We start from the raw sequence: 21,474 nt of genomic DNA on the forward strand, positions 1-21,474 counted from the left end.
CTTCCTCCTCAGTGTTGGAGGTGAAGCAGATGGATATCTAACACTGGCCTTTTTATAGAGCATTGATGGGTGGTGCTGTTGCCTGCGTCAGTCAAGAGATGGAATTAGCTATCTAAGAGGAATAAAAGCTTGTTAATTTTTGGCATGAGGTAACAGTGGAGGTAATTGGAGAGCAAAACAGCTCTGTACAGTACAGTGAAGCTTACCATGTTGTTTGCCTACTGAGGTCTCCCCATCCTCACATGAACAGTTGTATACTTCTCTGGCTTATTCAAGTGTTTACTCCTCATATGAAACGGAGCTGACCCCTGCCAACTACCTTTGCCCAGTAATGAACCAGTCTTACCTTCTATGATACAAAGGGAGATGTTGAATATGATGGGAATGGATGGATGAGAAATTAATAATGATGTATGAACAGGGGAAATGGTGAGGTATCCCTAGTGAGAAAGTAGGAAGCACAGGGGACAGGAATGGTGATAAGTTCAAGAGAATGATGTGTGTGAGGGCGGTAGTGGACATGATGCATACAATAGTCCCAAGAATATGGGGTAAGCCATTTAGGACTTGAAAAGGGAAAGGTCTCCCCTCAGCACCTCATCCACCAGAATTACTAGGTCCCTCTCTGCAAAGCAGGATAGGAGCTTTCCTTTCTATCTCATAATGATTAAGCACCACAGTGACAGGGCCGTTCTTGTTTTTTGTAGCATCTAAATTGATGTGCCACTGGGCTAAAAAGAAAATGGTGCAGTGGATGAGCACTAGAAGATCACAGCAGGGACAGTGCTTCCACCATTCTTCCGGAAAAGGCACCAAATAACCTGGCTGCCTGCTTAATGAGATGCAAAGTGGAAAATTGTGAGAGGAAAATCATTCCAAACCATGGCACACTGGAATCTCATTCAACAATACAATTGACTGCAAATGAAAAAAGTTTGCCTGTTATGTTTTGCTTTCTGCCTCCCTCCTTGCTTGAATTGCAGTGTTATATGTAGGATTGGTCTAATATGATAGGACTTTCTAGAATCTAGGGAATTCTGGAAAATTATGATAAATGGATATGTTTTAAGACCTGAGCAGGCAGGCCATCAAATCCAGGATTCCTGAACCTTTAGTGTCATATGTTTGCCAAGTATTTTTATCTCTAATTATAATGACTATTGCAAGATCCTCCCTCTCTTTGGGACCCTCATTTTCTAACATAACTGATTGTTTTGCCATGAAAATGGATCTAAAACAAATTTCTTCAGAGTCTGTCATTTACTTGTTTTCTGTTAATTTTTCATACTCAAAGAGCCCACCTTTTAGCTATTTAGTCTATTTCTAAATGCTTATAGGAGCTTACACGTTTTATACTTATTGCTTGTTTACACTCTCAATTTGTTTTCTCCTTTTTAGTCATTGTTAGTGAATTCTAAAATGTCCCTAATTTTCTGATCTTTCCCTAGTTTCCTCGAGATTGCATTCCTCATCTTTGATTTTGACGCCATCCTTTCAACGTCTATAGCAATGGATTGGCTCATCTTTATAGTCTTTCCTTCCCAATGTAATGTACCTTTGGGAATTATTAATAAGTCCTCAAATGTCTGGCACTGCCTATCTAGAGCTTGCTAATCTATTTTTACAGTCCTCTTTAGCTAACTGTCTTCACAGCTTCAGCCTTTACTTTAAATTCAAAGAGCAAAAGATTTAAGTTGCTTGACAATGCCAAAGGCTATCTCTTTTTAAATCGTACATTTCAACTCTTTCACAATCCCAACAGGCTTCCTGACATCTCCAAAGAACCTGGGCGAGTTTTGACCCTCCGCTCAAATTTTCAAATCCCATGATGAAGTTTGTTCCTCCTTCAGAAGGCAACTACAGTTTTAAATGTGGATGTAAACAACATCCATTTCTTTCTGTCTGTCTTGCACACTGTCAGTCACACATGCACGCACAAAAATGATGGGAGTGCAGTACTTCTGAATTCGGGCTCAGGTGTTGTTTTGGGTAAGATGTGGAGCCTGATACTACATCAGGCCAGCACATTTTTAATGGAAAATAACATTCTTTTCATTTCTTGTGCAAACTGTGATTGTAATTAATTTTCACCCAATTGTACTTTATATAATTATACTACATACAGGAGGTGCCTGATTTATTATTATACTTGAGAGAATCTCTTGCAGAATAACGTCAAAGCCCATTGATTCAAATGATCCAATTGACACTTCAAATCTTGTAAGAATTAAGGGACTCTCCACAAAGTTAAATTCTAGAGAAGAATGCATCATATCAAGGTTCCAGGAGTGCTTGTCATTACATATAACCTGACTCTGAAATTCAGGTCAAATTAGTCAAAATGAAAATTGTCTAAGATTTTCTGTTAGACTGTTTTATGGGGCAACAAAAACTACATATTCGAGCTTCTGACCATTACTGCCAGAATTACTTGATAGCATTTCAACATTGTTGCCAAGAGTTTCATTAATTATCATTTTCTTGTGTTAATGTTTATGTTCTTGTAGCTACATTTGAGCTTCTCCATTAGTTCTGGAGGTGAAGAAAGTAACAAACAACAAGAAGCAGAACTGATCCCAGTGCAATCTCTGAACCTGTTGCTGAAAAGCATTGGAGCAACTCTCACTGACGTACAAGATGTTGTCTTCAAGTATGTGAATTACTTGCATGATTTTGTAATTATTCAGTGTACATTATTGAAACACACTAAGGATTGCAATAGTGGCTTTTGAATACAAAATCAAACAATGTATTACTTAGTGAAAACATTTAACAGCTTGCAAATTCACAGTGCACCTTCTAGGACTTGACTATGTATTACCTAGACTGATGTTTTGTACAGAAGTTAGAGAGGTCTGCAATGCTTGAGGGTACCGTTGTTTTCTCGGCTGACGTTATTGTGTGGTACTGAGAGACAACTTCACTACTTGAAGGTACTATGTTTCAAACATTAAGCTGAAGCACGCCTGTTTATTAATGTGAGTTCAAAGTATTCATTGCAAAATTCAAACAAATAAAGTCCAGCATACCTTTGTCCCTTAGGTTAATCTCTCAAAAACTTCCTTTAATTATACTGTTATTTGTTTAAAATATATTGACACACAAAAAATTGCTGCTGGAATTTTCCCGTGAAGAAATTTGGTGCATTCTTAAGATACTACTGTTTTCTTTGTCTCTGAGATCTGAGCATTTCTGGCAAGGCCACAATCGTTACCTATTCATTGTCACATGTACAGTCATAGATATGTACAGCATGGAAACAGACCCTTGGGTCTAACTCATCCATGCAGATCAGATATCCTAACCTAATGTAGTTCCATTTGCCAGCCCTTGGCCCATATCCCTTTAAACTCTTCCTATTCGTATACCCATCGAGATGCTTTTAAATTTTGTAATTGTACCAGCCTCCACCACTTCCTCTGGCAGCTCATTCCATACATGTACCGTCCTCTGGGTGAAAAAGTTGCCCCTTAGGTCTCTTTTATTTCTTTTCCCTCTCACCCTAAACCTATGCCCTCTAGTTCTGGACTCCCCCACCCCAGGGAAAAGACTGTCTATTTACCCTATCCATGCCCCTCATAATTTTGTAAACCTCTATAAGGTCATCCCTCAGCCTCCGACGCTCCAGGGAAAACATCCCCAGCCTGTTCAGCCTCTCCCTATAGCTCAAATCCTCCAACCCTGGTAGCATCCTTGTAAATCTTTTCTGAACCCTTTCCAGTTTCACAACATCTTTCCGATAGGAAGGAGACCAGAATTGCATGCAATATTCCAATAGTGGCCTAACCAATGTCCTGTACGGCCGCAACATGACCTTCCAACTCCTGTACTCAATACAGTGACCAATAAAAGAAAGCGTACTAAACGCCTTCTTCACTATCCTATCTACCTGCGTCTCCACTTTCAAGGAGCTATGAACCTGCACTCCAAGGTCTCTTTGTTCAGCAACACTCCCTAGAACCTTGCCATTAAGTGTATACATCCTGCTAAGATTTACTTACCCAAAATGCAGCACCTCGCATTTATCTGAATTAAACTCCATCTGCCACTTCTCAACCCATTGGCCCATCTGGTCAAGATCCTGTTGTAATCTGAGGTAACCCGCTTCGCTATCCACTTCACCTGCAATGGTCATTCAGACCTCAGAGTCAGCTCCACCATGTATGATCACAGCTGATCATTCAACTTAATTGTCTGTTCCCATTTCTTTCTCTCCTTCATGTCCTTTGATCCCTTTTGTCCCTAGTTGTGATCTCCAACTCCTTTTTGAAACCATGCAGTGTTTTGGTGCTGACTGCTTCCTGTGGTGGCACATTCCAAAGGCTCACCACTGTCTGGGCGAAGACATCTTTCTCAGTCCTAACGTGGGTTTAACCACATTCTTAGACTCTGGTCTCTGGTTGTGGACCATCTCTTGCATCTACCCTGTCTAACCCTGTCAGAATTTTAGACGTTTCTATGAGATCCCCTATTCTTCTAAACAGAAGTGAATATAATCCAACTGATTCAACCTCTCAACAGTCAGCCCTGGTGTGCCAGCAATCAGTCCTGGAAGTCTTGGCTGTACTGCTTCCTCAACAAAGGAGACCAAAACTGCACACTGTATTCCAGGTATGGTCTTACCAAGGCCTTGTATAATAGCAACATATACCTGCTCCTGTACCCAAATTCTTTATGAACATACCATTTGCCTTCTTCACCACCCACTCCACCTGCTTGCTTACTTTAAGCAACTAGTGTAAAAGGACACTGAGATCTCATTGCAAATTCTCCTGTCAATTTATAGCCAGATGTAAGTCTTCCTGTTTTTGCTACCATGTCGATGACATCACATTTAATTGACATTACGCTTCATCTGCCATGCATTGCCACTAGGTCTGCATCCTCCTCACAACTTACCATCCTACCAAGTTTTGTCATCTGTAAGTTTGGAGATTATTACATTTAGTTTCCTCATTTAGTAAATCATTTATATATATCAATAGCTGAGGTCCTGGCATTGATCCTTGCAGCATATGCCTACCATTCGGAAAACAAACCATTTTTTTCCTCTATGGTATTGTTACGAGTTTGATTTGCCCAATATGTATGTTGATAAAAGTCATAATGACAGGTGTTCCTTTATTACATGCACCTCTAATCTCCTGTTTAATACCATTGCCATCACCCCCTACTGCTTGGAGGTCTATATACAACCCACATTAGCCCCTTTTCTGAGCTCTACCCATTCAGATCACACATCAGAGCCAATATCCTTCCTCAATAATGTGTTAATTTCCACTTGAACCATCAATGCAAATCCACCGCCATTTCCTTTTTGTCTGTTCTTCCTCAAAACTGAATACCCTGAATGTTCAGTTCCGATTCCTGGTCACCCTCCAGCCATATCTCCCCAGTTTGCAATGAGAATTTGCAATGTCCCAACTCGATTATTTTTCACTGTGGCCCTGTTTAATGTTGGCTGTTGATTTTGCTTCTTATCACTTTTCTCATTCCCTTTCTTATAAGAGACCATAAGACATAGGAGCGGAAGTAAGGCCATTCGGCCCATCGAGTCCACTCCACCATTCAATCACAGCTGATGGGCATTTCAACTCCACTTACCCGCATTCTCCCCGTAGCCCTTAATTCCTTGTGACATCAAGAATTTATCAATTTCTGCCTTGAAGACATTTAGCGTCCCAGCCTCCACTGCACTCTGCGGCAATGAATTCCACGGGCCCACCACTCTCTGGCTGAAGAAATATCTCAGAATTTCTGTTCTGAATTTACTCTCTCTAATTCTAAGGCTGTGTCCACGGGTCCTAGTCTCCTCGCCTAACGGAAACAATTTCCTAGCGTCCACCTTCTCCAAGCCATGTATTATCTTGTAAGTTTCTATTGGATCTCCCCTTAATTTTCTAAACTCCAATGAATACAATCCCAGGATCCTCAGCCGTTCCTCATATGTTAGACTTTCCATTCCAGGGATCATCCTTGTGAATCTCTGCTGGACACGCTCCAGTGCCAGTATGTCCTTTCTGAGGTGTGGGGACCAAAACTGGACACAGTACTCCAAATGGGGCCTAACCAGAGCTTTATAAAAGTCTCAGTAGCACAACGGAGCTTTTATATTCCAACCCTCTTGAAATAAATGACAACATTGCATTTCTTAATCACGGACTCAACCTGCATGTTTACCTTTAGAGAATCCTCAACTAGCACTCCCAGATCCCTCTGTACTTTGGTTTTACAATTTTTTCACCGTTTAGAAAGTAGTCCATGCTTGTATTCTTTTTTCCAAAGTGCAAGACCTCGCACTTTTACTATCATTTCTAATATATTTTAGTCTTTAATTCATCATCTTCTGGCTCCGTGCATAGGTTCCCATCTCCCTGTCAAAGTCTCCCCACACACACTAGCAAATCCTCTAGGACATCAGTCCCAGTCCTGCCCAAGTCAAAACTTGGCAACTTGAAAATGCCCTGAGTGTGCATTCATTTTCTGGGAAGCCAGGAATACACCAAGTGATTCCCCTTCATGTGCTAGTAGGGCACGTCTTCAAAAACCTCCACTAAACCTGTCAATCTGTATTTTCTTTTGTAAGATCAAGTAAATTGGTTATTATACTAGACCTTAAATGTATTGTTAGGATTTTCTTCATAATAGATGTCAATATTTACCCCCAATGTCTAATATTCCAAGTTCTTGATTGGCTCGAACAGGAGCTTTCTATTCACTTACTTCCAATCTGATAGAACCAGTTGCAAAGTTAAAAATATTGTTAAAATGACTACACACTCTGCATAGCTCAAAATGAAGCCTTAAACACAAGATTTTTGAAGGCGTCTTTGAAGAATTTTAGATTCAAGATTTCAAAGCTGCATTCAGAGTTTGAATTTCTAAAGTTTTTGAATTTTTTTTAAAAATCATTTTGCTTTCCATCTCTTTTACCAAATCATCTTTCAGAACATAGCAGAGTCAAAACACTATTTGACATACCAAATCACCCTGAAAAGTTGTTCCTTGCCTTTATCAGATCCTGGGTCAGACTTGCAATGCAAAAATTTATTTTCTAATTTTTTGTGGATTGTGGGATTCGCTGGCTGGCCAGCATTTATTGTCGGTCCTTTGTTATCCTTGAAAAGGTGGTGGTGAGCTGCTTTCTTTAACTGCTGCAGTCTACCTGTTGAAGGTTGACTGACCCACAATGCCATTAGGGAGAGAATTCCAGGATTTTGACCCAGTATCAGTAACGGAATGATATCCTTCCAAATCAAGGTAGTGAGTGGCTCAGTGGGGAATTTGAAGGTGGTAGTGTTCCCACATATCTGCTGCCCTTGTCCTTCTAGTTTGTGGGTTTAGAAGTTGCTGTCTTAGGATCTTCAGTGAATCTCTGTAGTACATCTTGTGGATAATACGCGTTGCTGCAACTGAGATTGGGTGGTGGGGGGGGAGGAGATGCTTGTGGATATGGTGCCAATCTTGAAGATACAGTGAAAAGTGTTTTGTCACCACAATCCAACATCATTTTGAGGTACAATTAGGATAAAGAGAAATTATGTAAATAAGAGTTCATCCTCAGTTCAAATGGGGGTCTCAAGCATGGCTTCAGGGCTTCTACAAGGTCCCTGCGAGGCATTCTGGTCCTCAGTGAGTCCTGCTCTGGGAACAGCAACAGTGAAGCTGATGGCCCAAGAGACTCAGGCTCTGCTGCTGCTGTCTTGCTGACACTGCCAAGGTCTTCAGGCCTACAGCTATCAGGAATCTCCCCTTCTCTGAGCTCCAGGCCTACCACTGCCCCCAAGAATCCAGGCTCCAGGCCAGCTGCCTCCAGGGGTTCCACTCCAGACACTACTATCATCAAGAGCATGGTCTCCAGGCCTACTGTTGCCGCCAAGAGTCCCACCTTCTGGAGTCCCCTTTCCAGATGTCACCACTGCCAGGAGGTCAGGCTCAGAGCCTACCATTGCTGTGAGTGCAGGCTCCAGGCACCACAGCCAAGAGTCCCAGTCCACGCTGCTGATGCTGCACCCACACCCTGCTGACACCACTCCAACTTCTGATGATGAAGAGAGGAAGACAAGATAAAAGGTGAAAAGTACATAGAGAAAATGATGCCACTGGCCTGGAGCGGATGGGCTCCGATGACCTATTGATCTGTGCCATCTTGGTTTTTCAATGGTGATGGTTTCTAGGAGATTGGCAGTCACTTTGTTGTTGCTCATAGCAACTGCTTGCAACCAAAATCATTCTTCCTTATATTAAGTCTACAAGTGAGTATGCCTTATAATTTAATCATTTTTGACTTTTCTAACCTATTAAAAACAAGCAGTGGTATTGCTTTGGGGAACTCAAATAGACACCACAGCAATGTAGCTATCTTTTGACAATTTTGTATTAATTTTCTAACAAGAGCCAAGATTCAATAAACCGTTGTGTTTAATGAATAATAGAGTTCTGCTTAAATCAAAATAGGAATGTCCATTTTTATTCTTTTGTCTCTTTTGATCTCTTCTAACCAAAAGTCCATTGGTCTGACGTTGCTCTCGCCTCTCAAAAAGTCAGAAACCAAGTCAAACAATGCTAATAAATGATTTAAAACATGCAAAATAAGGTTTTAAGAATCTAAGATTATAAGAATATAAAAGATACTATTGGTTAAAGGGTACTTGAAACCAAAATTAACTTGAAGCAAGAACAGTCATAAGGAAAGAAAAGAGAGATAAGGAAGCAGAAGTCTAAAGTTTACTTCTCATGCCAAGTGCAAGATCTTACCTTTGGGTTTTGGACTGTGTTGTAAATATTAAATGGGAGTCAGAGACCCATGCTGTTTGAGAAACAAATATTCACTGTAATTTTCCCAAAATTGAAGAATTGCTGTCCAATTTAGAATAGTGGTCGGCACTCAAAGACAACAGACCAATTGGAGGCCCTCTAGCACTTGAAAAAATAACTGGTTTCTGATGTAAATGAAGGAAAATGCAAGAGGACCATGGAGAGACCTTTCTCCAACGTTTCTTCTTTTACAATAAGAAAAAGTACCTTTAGCAACTGGACCAGTACTGTAACTGAAGCCAGTTGGGGAGAGACTGCAATCCCGCCTGGAGTCCAAGTTCCATGCATACTTCCAGAGATGACCTCTGGGTAGCCACACTTTTCCCTACTAACTATGGGACCAAGACACAAAGTAGGACATTCCAACCAGCCTCCAATTATTGACCATAACAGACCTTTAAATAGCTACACTTTTTGGTTGAGTCTTCCCATTCCCAATCGTCCTCCACTGGTAATTCCCCCAAGAGTAGGATCAGAATCTGGGAACTGGATCTGACTGAATTTATTACCCACCTGCCTATTTCTCTGGTTGCCCTATTGTGACAAAAACATTCATTCCTAAATAGCTTTCTGTGTACTGGAGTGTACTGGAAAAATATTGTCCACACGTATAGTTAAAACCTACTTGCTTTCAATCCTTTGTAGTAATTTAGAGGTTAGTTTGTGTTTTGCAATCTCTACCAGAGAGCTATGGTAATTGCGAAAGATTTTGAAGTTTTAAATCTTTTCATCACAAGTTTGTGTCGCTTAACATTTTACAAGATAGATAAATAAATCTTGTGCTTAATATTCAAATAATCGATTCCTTGCAGGCTTGCATTTTTTGAAATCCGTTATCAGTTTTATACTACACAACAACTTCAGTGGGAGGTACTCCGACATTACTCCAAGCAGGTATGTACAATATTTCAGGTGCAGTTTTAAATATTATTAATAATCCCCAGTACAAGTAGTTATAATAATTTGTTTTCAAACAATTTCTGATTCTCCCCCTCTAGGCAATCAAGCAATTGTATGTGCTTGTTCTTGGACTAGATGTCTTAGGCAACCCTTTTGGTTTAATCAGAGATCTATCAGAAGGAGTTGAAGCCTTTTTCTATGAACCTTATCAGGTCAGATTTCAAGATTTCAATTTATAAACTACTTAATACATAAGCTCTTTAAGTAAATCAAATGTAATTTACAAGATGTATTATTTTGTGTGCAAAATTCTATACACAGCAAATCAGTGATGTTTTTTGTCAAATTTAGGTAGTATGTGCTAGCTTTTTTAAGGTCTGTGACTAGAAGATGACTCTATCCTTTATCATTGGATTTATTGCATTGTGATGCATTATCTTTTCTTATCATTTGAATTGTATTTACCTTTTGAAAATTAAGAAATAATTTAAGCATTTTATGAAATAACTGCATCAAATTTTATATGGTGCATTGTTACAATGACATTATAGTCTTAACAGAAAATTCACTGAAGATTATCACATCTTATCCTTAATTAAACCTCCCCAGCTGGCTACAACAGTGTCAGTGAGGCTGTAATCGCACATTGATCTGACCATCTCCTCCTCTGCACCCCCATTTCAGATTTTCCACCTTTGTCCTACCAGGCGGACTAGGACGCAGGTCAGGGTTATTGACCTGAGGGAGTTTTTAAAAAATCAAATTGGCGTCATGCAGGAAGGCTATAAGTTGATTGTCTGGTGAGAATTGACCACTTTTTTCCCTTTTACCAAAGTTAGGGAGTTACTCTAAAGAGCTAGGGAGCATGGGGACAGAGTAGTAATGTTACTGAGTTTATAATCCAAGCGGTTGGGCTAATGATTTGGTGGCATTGGTTCAAATTCCATTATAGAATCTTGTGGAATTTAAATTTAAGCAACTAATTAAAATTGAAGTAATGAAGACAACCATTCATTGGAATGGTAGAGGGGAGGCCCTGGACACAGTCACGGTACTAAAAAAAGTACAAGGGGAGGATGAGTGGACACTAGATAGGATAGCTTGAAGAATAGAGAAAAAGTCTGAATGACATTACAGCAAAGTCATACCATGTTGAGCAGAGGTGATGAGGGGAAGGCAGGTGATGTGGTGCACATGGACTTCCAAAAAGCCCTTGATACAGTGCTGGTATGAAGGGCTTATCATGAAAAACATTTGAGGACTTTGGGTTTGTACTTGATGGAGTTTAGAAGGATGAGGGGAGATCTCATTGAAACTGATAAAATACAGAGATCTATTGATAGAGTGGACTTGGAGAAGATGTGCCTACTAGCAGGGGAGGCTAGGATGGAAGGGCAAAGCCTCAGAGTGAATAGATGACCCTCTGAAACTGAGACAAGGAAGAATTTCTTCATCCAGAGTGTGGTGAATCTGTGGAACTCAGTGCTGCAGAAGGCTGTGGAGAGCAAGGCATTGAGTGTATTTAAGAAAGACAGACAGGTTCCTAATTAGTAAGTGATCAAGGATCAAGGGGGAGAAGACAGGAGAATGGGTTTGAAAAACTTATCAGCCATGATTGAATGGCAGAGCAGACTTGATGGATTGAATGGTCTAATTCTGCTCCTATATCATATGGTCTTATAGCCACAGACATGATTGTACAGAAAGTTGTAAATCCTTGAATAAAATCAACAGAGACAATATAGACACAAAAATTCCTGAGGCATGAGAAATAGAGTGATAGTTAATGGATTTCTTCTGTGCTGGAAGATGGTTTATTGTGGAGGCTCAGAATGGGAACTCCTGCTTTTCCTTAGATATGTAAATGATGTAGACATTGGTGTGCAGGTGACAATTTCAAAGTTTGTGGATGGCACAAACTTTTGAGGATTGTGAACTGAGGAAGACAGTACAAATTTTCCAGAGGACATTGACAAGTTGGTGGATTGGACAGTTAGGTAACAGATGAAGTTCAGTGTGGAGAAGTTTGTGGTGATTGACTTTGATGCAAAGAACATGGAGACAGTATAAAACAAAGGGTGTTATTCCAAAGTATATGCAGGAGAATGAGTCATTACAGGTGGCAGGACAGATAGAGAACGTGGTTAATAAATCATACAGTATTCTAGGCTTCATAAAAAGGGGCATAAAGTATAAGAGCAGGGCAGTTGTAATGAACATGTAGAAGACACTGGCTGCACCTCAGCTGAAGTATTATATATATAGTTCTGTGCGCCACACTGTAGGATGGATGTAAATCAGTTGGAGAGAGTGTCGGTGTCCCTTATGAGAAAGTTCCAGGGTTCATATACTTCAGTTTTGAAGAAAGTTTGACTCTGTTTACCTTTGAGATAAAGCTAGGAGGAGATTTGATAGAAGTTTACAAAATTGTGACAATGTCAATAAGGTAAACTGTTCCTATTCCTAAATGGATAAAGAATCAGAGGGCATGTTTCAAGTGTTTTGCAAAGGAAGAAGATGCAAAGTGAGAAAAAAAATTACACAGCAAGCTATTAGAATCTGGAATGCACTGTCAGCAAGTATGGTGGAAGCAGGTTTGATTGAGACATTCACAAAAGCAATAGATGATTAATTTAATTAGAAACAATGTGCAGGCTTATGGGGAAAAAGCAGGAGAGTGGCACTGTAATAAAATGCTGAAAGATCCAATGTGGACACACAAGACCAAATGACCACCACCTTTTCCATAATAGTTTAGTGATTCTGAGACCTGGGAAATGAAAGTCTTTTTGTTTGATAGTAAGGGTTAAATAAATTATTTTGATTAATCTCCCTATACTTAAGTAGAAAAAAGGATAGCGAGTGAGTCTTTGTTTTCCAATAAGTTTTATCAGCTACTGACCAGTAGAGTTGATCAGAGGTTGCCAGTGGGTATCGTTTATGTCGACTTTCAGAAGACTTTCAATAAGGTCCCATATAAGAGATTAGCATGTAAAATGAAAGCACATTGAATTGTGGGTAGCGTACTGAGATGGATAGAGAACTGATTGGCAGACCAGAAATAAAAAGAAAAAGAGGTATTTTAGGTGTTGGAGATGATTTCCTCGAATTCTAGGAGCAGCAATTACTGTTTTATATGCTGTTGCATTGTTTTGGAACATTGGAGAAAAAAATAAAGTCAAAACAACGACACTTTTGAAAAGGAGAGGGACAGACAAAGACAGCACATTGTCAGGTCAGTGCAGGAGAGAGAGAGAGAGTGAGACAAAGAAACCCACACTGCTAACCGACACAGCAGTGGACCTGTGCAGTTATTGCCTTTGCTGTTGAATTCATGTATCACTGGACATCGGAGTGCGTCTGGGAAAATTAACGAACAGTGAAATTCACAACTAATCTTGGAGGAATCTGTTTGGGAGAGGTCACAGCGCAGAAACAGATAAGTGAATAGTTTTAAGTATAGCCTTGCTGTAAATCTACAATAGTGAGTAGAGTGGGTTCTTTCTTGATTACGTGTTTTATTTGAGATATGTCTCTTGATTAATGTTAAAAATGTAAGCCATAAGTATTAAGTTAGCCTGGAGCAGTGTTTGTAGAGTAATAAGATGGTGCTATTTTCTGGGTCTGTAGACTGGAAGAAGCAAAAATGGCCCTGAGTAGAGTCATATGCTCTTCTTGTCAGATGTGGGAGTTTAGGGAGACTTTATGTGTTACTGAGGATTATATCTGCAATAAATGCTGTTGGTTACGAATCCTATCAGATCGAATGGATCAGTTAGAGGCAATGAGGAATTTACAAGAGGAAGGTGGTGTGATGGATGGCACTTATAGGAAGGGAGAAAAATCACAGATACAGTCACATAGATGAGCTAACTCCTGGAAAGGTAAGAGAGGTAGGCAGCTAGTGCAGGAGCCTTCTGTGGCTATCCCCATTTCTTGGGAAATAAGGCAGGGCAGGTGACTGAGGTGTCAGTGGGGGAGCACTTTGGGGCCTGCGACCATAACTCTATTAGTTTTAAAATAGTGATGGAAAAGGATAGAGTAGATCTAAAAAATGAAGTTCTAAATTGGAGGAGGGCTAATTTTGACAGTATTAGGCAAGAACTTTCAAAATCTGATTGGGAGCAGATGTTCGTAGGTAAAGGGATGGCTGGAAAATGGGAAGCCTTCAGAAATGAAATAATGAGAGCCCAGAGATAGTATATTCCTGTTAGGGTGAAAGGATAGGCTGCTGAGTGTAGAGAATGCTTGGTGACTAGAGAAATTGAGAGTTTGGTTAAGAAAAAGAAGAAAGCATATGTCAGGGATAGCCAGGCAGGATCGAGTGACTTCCTTGTAAGAGTATAAATGCAGTAGGCGTATACTTAAGAGGGAAATCAGGAAGGCAAAAAGGGAACATGAGATAGCTTTGGCAAATAGAGTTAAGGAGAATCTAAAGAGATTTTACAAATACATTAAGGACAAAAGGCTAACTAGGGAGAGAATAGGCCCTCTCAAAGATCAGCATGGCGACCTTTGTGTGGAGCCGCAGGAGATGGGGGAGATACTAAATGAGTATTTTGCATCCGTATTTACTGTAGAAAAGGAGATTGGGGACATAGAATGTAAGGAAATAGATGGTGACATCTTGAAAAATGTACATACGAGAAAGTGCTGGATATTTTGAAATGCATAAAAGTGGATAAATCCCCAGGACCCAGTCAGGAGTACCCTAGAGTTCTATGGGAAACTAGGGAAGTGATTTCTGGGCCCCTTGCTGAGATATTTGTACCATTGATAGTCACAGGTGAGTTACCAGAAAACTGGAGGTTGACTAACGTGGTGCCACTGTTTAAGAAAGGTGGTAAGGACAAACCAGGGAACTATAGACTGGTGAGCCTGACATCGATGGTGGGCAAGTTGTTGGACGAAATCCTGAGGGACAGGATGTACATGTATTTGGCAAGGCAAGGACTGATTAGGTTGTGCGAAGGAAATCATGTCTCATGAACTTGATTGAGTTTTTTGAAGAAGTAACAAAGAGGATGGATGAGGACAGAGCGGTTGATGTGATCTATATGGACTTCAGTAAGGTGTTCGACAAGGTTCCCCAAGGGAGACTGGTGAGCAAGGTTAGATCGTATTAAATACAGGGAGAACTAGCCATTTGGATACAGAATTGGCTTGAAGGTAGAAGTCAGAGGGTTGTGGTGGAGCGTTGTTTTCCAGTCGGGAGGCCTGTGACCAGTGGAGTGCCACTACTTTTCATTATTTATATAAATGATTTGGATGTGAGTATAAGAGGTACAGTTAGTAAGTTTGCAGATGACACCAAAATTGGAGGTGTCGTGGACTGCAAAGAAGATTACCACAGATTAGAACTGGATCTTAATCAGATGGACCAATGGTCTGAGGAGTGGCAGATGGATTTTAATTTAGATAAATGGGAGGTACTGCATTTTGGGAAAGCAAATCTTAGCAGGACTTATACACTTAATGGTAAGGTCTTTGGGAGTGTTGCTGAACAGAGACTTTAGAGTGCAGGTTTATAGTCCCTTGAAAGTAGAGTCGCAGGTAGCTAAGATAGTGAAGAAGGCATTTGGTATGCTTTCCTTTATTGGTCAGAGTATTGAGTACAGGAGTTGGGAGGTCATGTTGTGGCTGTACAGGACATTGGATAGGCCACTTTGGAATATTGCGCGCAATTCTGGTGTCCCTCCTATCAGAAGGATGTTGTGAAACTTGAAAGGGTTCAGAAAAGATTTGCAAGAATGTTGGCAGGGTTGGAGGATTTGAGCTATAGGGAGATGTTGAATAAGCTGGGGCAGTTTTTTTCCTGGAGCGTCAGAGGCTGAGGGATGACGTTATTGAGATTTATAAAACCATGAGAGGCATTGATAGGATAAATAGACAAAGTCTTTTTCCCTGGGGTGGGGGAATCCAGAACTAGAGGACATAGGTTTATGGTGAGAGGGGAAAGCTATAAAAGAGACATTAGGGGCAACCTTTTCACGCAGAGGATGGTATGTGTTTGGAATGAGCTGCCAGAGGAAGTGGTGGAGGCTGGTGCGATTGCAACATGTTAAAGGCATCTGGAAGGAAATGTGATTAGGAATGGTATGGAGGGATATTGGCCAGGTGTTGGCAAGTGGGACTAGATTAGATTGGGATATCCGGTCGGCATGGATGAGTTGGACCGAAGGGTCTGTTTCCGTGCTGTACATCTCTGTGACTGTAATAGATGGGTCATTTTTCCAGTGGCAGCCAGTAATTAGTGGGATGCTGAAGGGATCAGTGCTTGGAAACCAGTTATTCACAAAAAATGTTCAGGATTTAAACAAGGAAACTATAATAGGACTATTTAGGGTAAACACAGGGAAATCACTCATGACCATGGAGACCAGGACAACAGTTCACTGTTGGGGTTTGCAACAGAGATTCAAAATTTCATCATCGAGAGAGTGGTGAACCTGTGGAATTCTCAGCCTCAACCTCTTTCTATGACAGCAACATTGAACATTTTCAAAGAGAAGTTGAGTATATTCCTTCGAACTAAAGGGATCAAAAGGTATACGGTGAAAGCAGGAGCAGGGTACTGAGTAGGATGATCAGCCATGATTATATTGAATGGTGGAGCTGGTACAAAGGACTGAATGGCCTATTCCTGTTCTTGTTCCTATTTTCTATATTTATTATGGACAGTGGAATGACAGGACTGCTGAACTTCCTGGAGAGTATGTCATACATAAATGGAAATTCAGGATATTCTCTTTTTTCTGGGACAACAACATTTGTAGGAATTGTCAGCCGCAGCAGGTTGAGCTGTAGCATATCTACCAGGTTGGCAGCTTCATGAATAGTATATTTACAAATATGGTCACCTGTAGCTTAACAGAATGCAAGAACAGAAATGGGTAATCACCAAGCAGTTAAGAAGAAACAAGCAGCTAGCCTTGACTACATGAGTACTTTTCAACAGGTATTTGATTAATTTGATGGTTCATCTGGCAAGTGCTGCCAACAGCTTAGCTGTACATGAAGATCTTAAGTTAAATAAGTTTAGAAGAGCAGTAGTGACAGGAGATTCAATAGTTAAGAGAACATACAGGCAGCTTTGTGACTGTGGTTACAAATCCAGAGTGGTTTGTTGACTCCATGTTACAAAAGTCAAGGATATCACTAAGTGGCTGCTGAATATCCAGAGAGTAGAGGATCAGCAACTAGCAGTTTTGGTTTACATCAACAGTTATATAGGTGGGAAAAATGATGTAGCCTTGCAGTCAGAATTTTTGGAGCTACATAAGACATAGCAGTAGAAGTAAGCCAGTTAGTCCATCAAGTCTGCTCTGCAATTCAATGAGTCATGCCTGAGTTGCTAATCCTTAATTCCACTTTCCTGCCTTTTCTCTATGAGCCTTGATTTCCTTGTTGATCAAAAAACTGTTAATCTCAGCCTTGAATATATTTAATGACACTGCCTCAACAGCCCTCTATGGTAAAGAATTCCACAGATTGACTGAGAGAAGAAATTCTTCCTCATTTGCATCTTAGATGAGCAACTCCCTTATTCTGAGGTTATTCCTCTGGTCCTAGACTTTCCCAAAAGGGAAAATAGCCTTTCTGCTACTACTCTGCGAAGTCCTTTTAAGAATGTTTGATGAGGTCCTCTCTCATTTTTTTTATATTGCGAATACAGAACGAGATAGGAAGTTAGCAACCACGACCTTCAGGGATATGCCTTGTTACGGTGCAAATGAGTATAGAAATAGCAAATGATTACTAAGAGAGCTGGTGCAGAAGGAAGGGCTTTAGGTTCTTGGGACCCTAGGTTCAGTTCTCAGTGATCTGGGATGTTGGATGCTGGATGCGTTGCTCCTAAAAACAATTGCTCCTAATTGCCATAACCAATTTCCTTGTGAAGTGATTTGTTAATACTTCTGGTAAGGCTTTAAATTGTGTTTGAGAACCACACGGCAACAATTAATAGCTGTACCAAGGTGCAAAGGATATTTGGAGACAAAGCTAGAATAGGACATAGCCAGGTATTACCTATTCATCAAGAAGGAAAATAATGAAATCTACATTAGAGTTGCAATGCATGTAAATTAATGTGCAGAGAGTAGTAAATAAAGTTGAGAAACAGAAACACAGATAGCCACATTGAAATACAAAGTGCTGGTAACAAAGACCAGCTCAAAGAAAGGCAAGTCTGGGTATTAAATATCCTTGAATGCTAGATGTTCAGGAAATATTGAGTAGGAAGAGGTACCTGTATTGATTAAGGAAAACAATGCAGTGTTGAAAAGAGAGGAAGTCACAAAAAGACCAAGAACAGAGTTGATACAATCAGAGGTAATTATTGATTAGTGTAATCTATAGGCCACCATTTAGTTGGAAAGATGTATAGAACTAAGTTTGCATGGAAATTACAGAGAAATGTCATAGTTATAAAGAGCTGCCAGAGGAAGTGATGGAGGCTGGTACATTTGCAACATTTAAAAGGCGTTTGGATGGGTTATATGAATAGGAAGGATTTGGAGGGTGCTGGCAGGTGGGACTAGATTGGGTTGGGATATCTGATCAGCATGGACGGGTTGGACCGAAGGTTCTGTTTCCATGCTGTACATCTCTATGACTCTATGACAGAGAGAAATGAGTAGGAAATATTCTATAGCATATGTTCCCAGTCTAAGAAGGAACTAGGTTTTGCTGGACTTGGTTCTTGGAAATTAAGGGATTTAAATAGATAATGTATTAGTAGAGAAATATTTAGGAGTCAGTGATTGTTGTACCAAATGGTTTTAAAAATGTCCTATGGAAAAGGACAAGGAGCAATACTAGATTAGAACAATTAACAAGGGAAAGTCAAATTCACTGGTGTGAAAAATTAGGAGTAACTGTGACTGAAGAAAGGGCTACCTTTAAAGAGATCTCAGATGCAGTCAAGGTAAGTTCTTGTGAAGAGAAAAACAAGGCAAACAATTTGAGTTTCCTGGACAGCATAAGAGGTATTAAGATGAAACAGAAAATCTGTGCTCAATTGTATTATCCACTTAACAATGTAGAAGGTTCAGAGGGAATTTACAAAGCAAATGAGGAAATCAAAGAGAAACTGAAGCGAGACAATCATATAAAATGGAATCCAGAAATCTTCTATGAGCATGTAAATAATAAGAGGGTGGTAAGGAGTGGTTAGGAATCAAAAAGTAGATTTATACATGTAGACAAAGGCATGAATCAGTTTCGAAATGAGTAGTTTGCACCTGCCTTTACCAAGGAGACAGATACAGGTCAGGTGATGGTGAAAGATTAAATCATTCCGACACTTAAAGAGTTTAAAATTGATGATCTAGGATAGGCTGTGTGTATTTAAATTTGATACCATATTCGGACTGACCATAGATATAGGAGCAGAGATAGAATATGGATGAAATGTATCCAGTGATACTGAATGAAATGAGTGGAAGATTTGGAGGTACTCACCATAATTTAACACTCTTCCTAAGACTTTGAGAGGTCATGCCAGAAGACTGGAGAATTGAAAATTGTTGAGAAGGAGGGTGCAAACATAAGCCAAACAACTGCAAGTCAATCATTTTATCTTTAGTGATGGGGAACCTTCTAGAAATGACAATTCAGGGCAAAATTAATTGTCAGTTGGACAAAGATGAGTTAATTAAGAAGAGCCAACATGAATTTGTTGAGGGAAAGCCATTTTAGCTAACTTGTTTGAGTTTTCTGGTTATATAACAGAAAAGATTATTAAGGGTAATGCTGTTGTTATAGTGTATGCCAAAAGAGACAATAATGTGCTGCAGAACACAACCTTTGAACAAAGTTCGAGCTGACCGAATAAAAGAATCAAAGTGCAGTGTGAGCAATATTTCAGATTTGAGAAACTTTTACACAGCGGCCATTGGTGCTAAAACACTACTGTTTCTACTGTATATTAATGACCTATATCTTGGCTTACTGGAACAAGTTCTAATTTTTTGAATAACATGAAACTTGAAAATGTTGTGATATGTAATGAAGGTAGACTAGATTCCCTACAGTGTGGAAACAGGCCCTTCGGCCCAACAAGTCCACACCGACCCTTGGAAGAGTAACCCACCCAGACCCATTTCCCTCTGTCTAATGCACTAATAGGCAATATGGAATGGCCAATTCACCTGATCTGCACATCTTTAGACTGTGGAAGGAAACCGGAGCACCCGGAGGAAACCCACGCAGACATGGGGAGAATGTGCAAACTCCACACGGACGGTTGACCGATGCCCGAATTGAACCTGGGTCCCTGGTGATGTGAGGCAGCAGTGCTAACCACTGAGCCACCATGCGTATTACAGAACTTCAAACAAATGTAGACTGATTCACAGAATGGGCAAACATTTAATTCAGGGAGGTGTGTGTGAGTCACTTTGGTAGAAAGAATATGGAAACTGTACAAAATAAGGGAGCAGAGGAAGCTGGCAGGAGAGGTTATGAGAATAATAAATAAAGCATTCGGTATCCTGGACTTTATCAATAGAGATATAGAGTATCAAAGCAGGGAAGTTATGTTCACACTGGTTTGATTAAAACTGAATGGTTCCAGGGATAAGAAACTTTGGTTATATACAAAGGTTGACAAAATTGGAACCGGTCTTTTGAGTAAAGAATATTGAGATTTGATGTAGATATTGTCACAAAGCTGATCCTTTTTTCTAAAAGCTGTTCCTTTTCTCAAGGATGCTGTGTCCTTGATTTTTTTTCAGATGGGTCATAAAATAGTCCAGGCTCTGAAACGACTGGTTTGGTACAGACATGAAAGGGTTTACTGAGAGGCCTTTTGTTAATATGTAAACTGGTGAGACTTTAGGCCACGGCTTTATGTTTTGGAAGTAATCTGTATCCTGAGAGGGGAGTGGTCAGTCCTGAAAACTGAAGTTCTGTTTGAGTCAGTTCAGCAGTGGGCTGTGTGGAAACAAGCTGCTTGACTCTCTCTCCTTCTGCCCTTCTAATTTTGACCTGTGGGCCTTTGTTTCATTTTTGCCCTGTGTTTAAGGGGTTTGTTTATTGGGACTGTTGCACATATTTTCTGAACAGTGTAATTAAGTCTAGTATGGATAGACTGTGGGTATTTTGTATTCTGTTATAGAGTCATAGAGTCATAGAGATGTATAGCATGGAAACAGACCCTTCAGTCCAACCCGTCCATGCCGACCAGATATCCCAACCCAATCTTATCCCACCTGCCAGCACCTGGCCCATATCCCTCTAAACCCTTCCTATTCATATACCCATTCAAATGCCTCTTCAATGTTGCAATTGTACCAGTCTCCACCACTTTCTCTGTCAGCTCATTCCATACACATGCCACCCTCTGCGTGAAAAAGTTAGGTCTCTTTTATATCTTTCCCCTCTCACCCTAAACCTATGCCCTTTAGTTTTGGACTCCCCGACCCCAGGGAAAATACTTTGTCTATTTATCCTATCCATGCCCCTCATAATATTGTAAACCTTGATAGCTCACCCCTCAGCCTCTGACATTCCAGGGAAAACAGCCCCAGCCTGTTCAGCCTCTCCCTGTAGCTCAGATCCTCCAACCCTGGCAACATCCTTGTTAATCTTTTCTGAACCCTTTCCAGTTTCACAACATCTTTCCGATAGGAAGGAGACCAGAATTGCACGCAATATTCCAATAGTGGCCTAACCAATGTCCTGTAGAGCCGCAACATGACTTCCCAACTCCTGTATTCAATACTCTGACCAATAAAGGAAAGCATACCAAATGCC

General features: G+C 40.3%; 1 protein-coding gene across 6 annotated transcripts in view; it reads left to right on the plus strand.

Moving 5' to 3' along the window:
* vps13a (vacuolar protein sorting 13 homolog A) overlaps positions 1-21,474 on the plus strand; it is a 421,720-nt gene that overhangs the window by 331,348 nt on the left and 68,898 nt on the right. For 5 of the 6 annotated variants that reach the window (XM_043712521.1, XM_043712528.1, XM_043712537.1 and 2 more), the window contains 3 exons: positions 2,508-2,650; positions 9,630-9,711; positions 9,816-9,929. In XM_043712521.1, the coding sequence (XP_043568456.1) occupies positions 2,508-2,650; positions 9,630-9,711; positions 9,816-9,929 (339 nt within the window). Of the gene's footprint in view, positions 1-707; positions 2,203-2,507; positions 2,651-9,629; positions 9,712-9,815; positions 9,930-21,474 lie in introns of those variants that run through there. The other variant, XM_043712552.1, reaches the window with a different exon arrangement.

Source organism: Chiloscyllium plagiosum, chromosome 2 (genome assembly GCF_004010195.1).
Source record: "Chiloscyllium plagiosum isolate BGI_BamShark_2017 chromosome 2, ASM401019v2, whole genome shotgun sequence".
Classification (NCBI taxonomy): Eukaryota; Metazoa; Chordata; class Chondrichthyes; order Orectolobiformes; family Hemiscylliidae; genus Chiloscyllium; species Chiloscyllium plagiosum.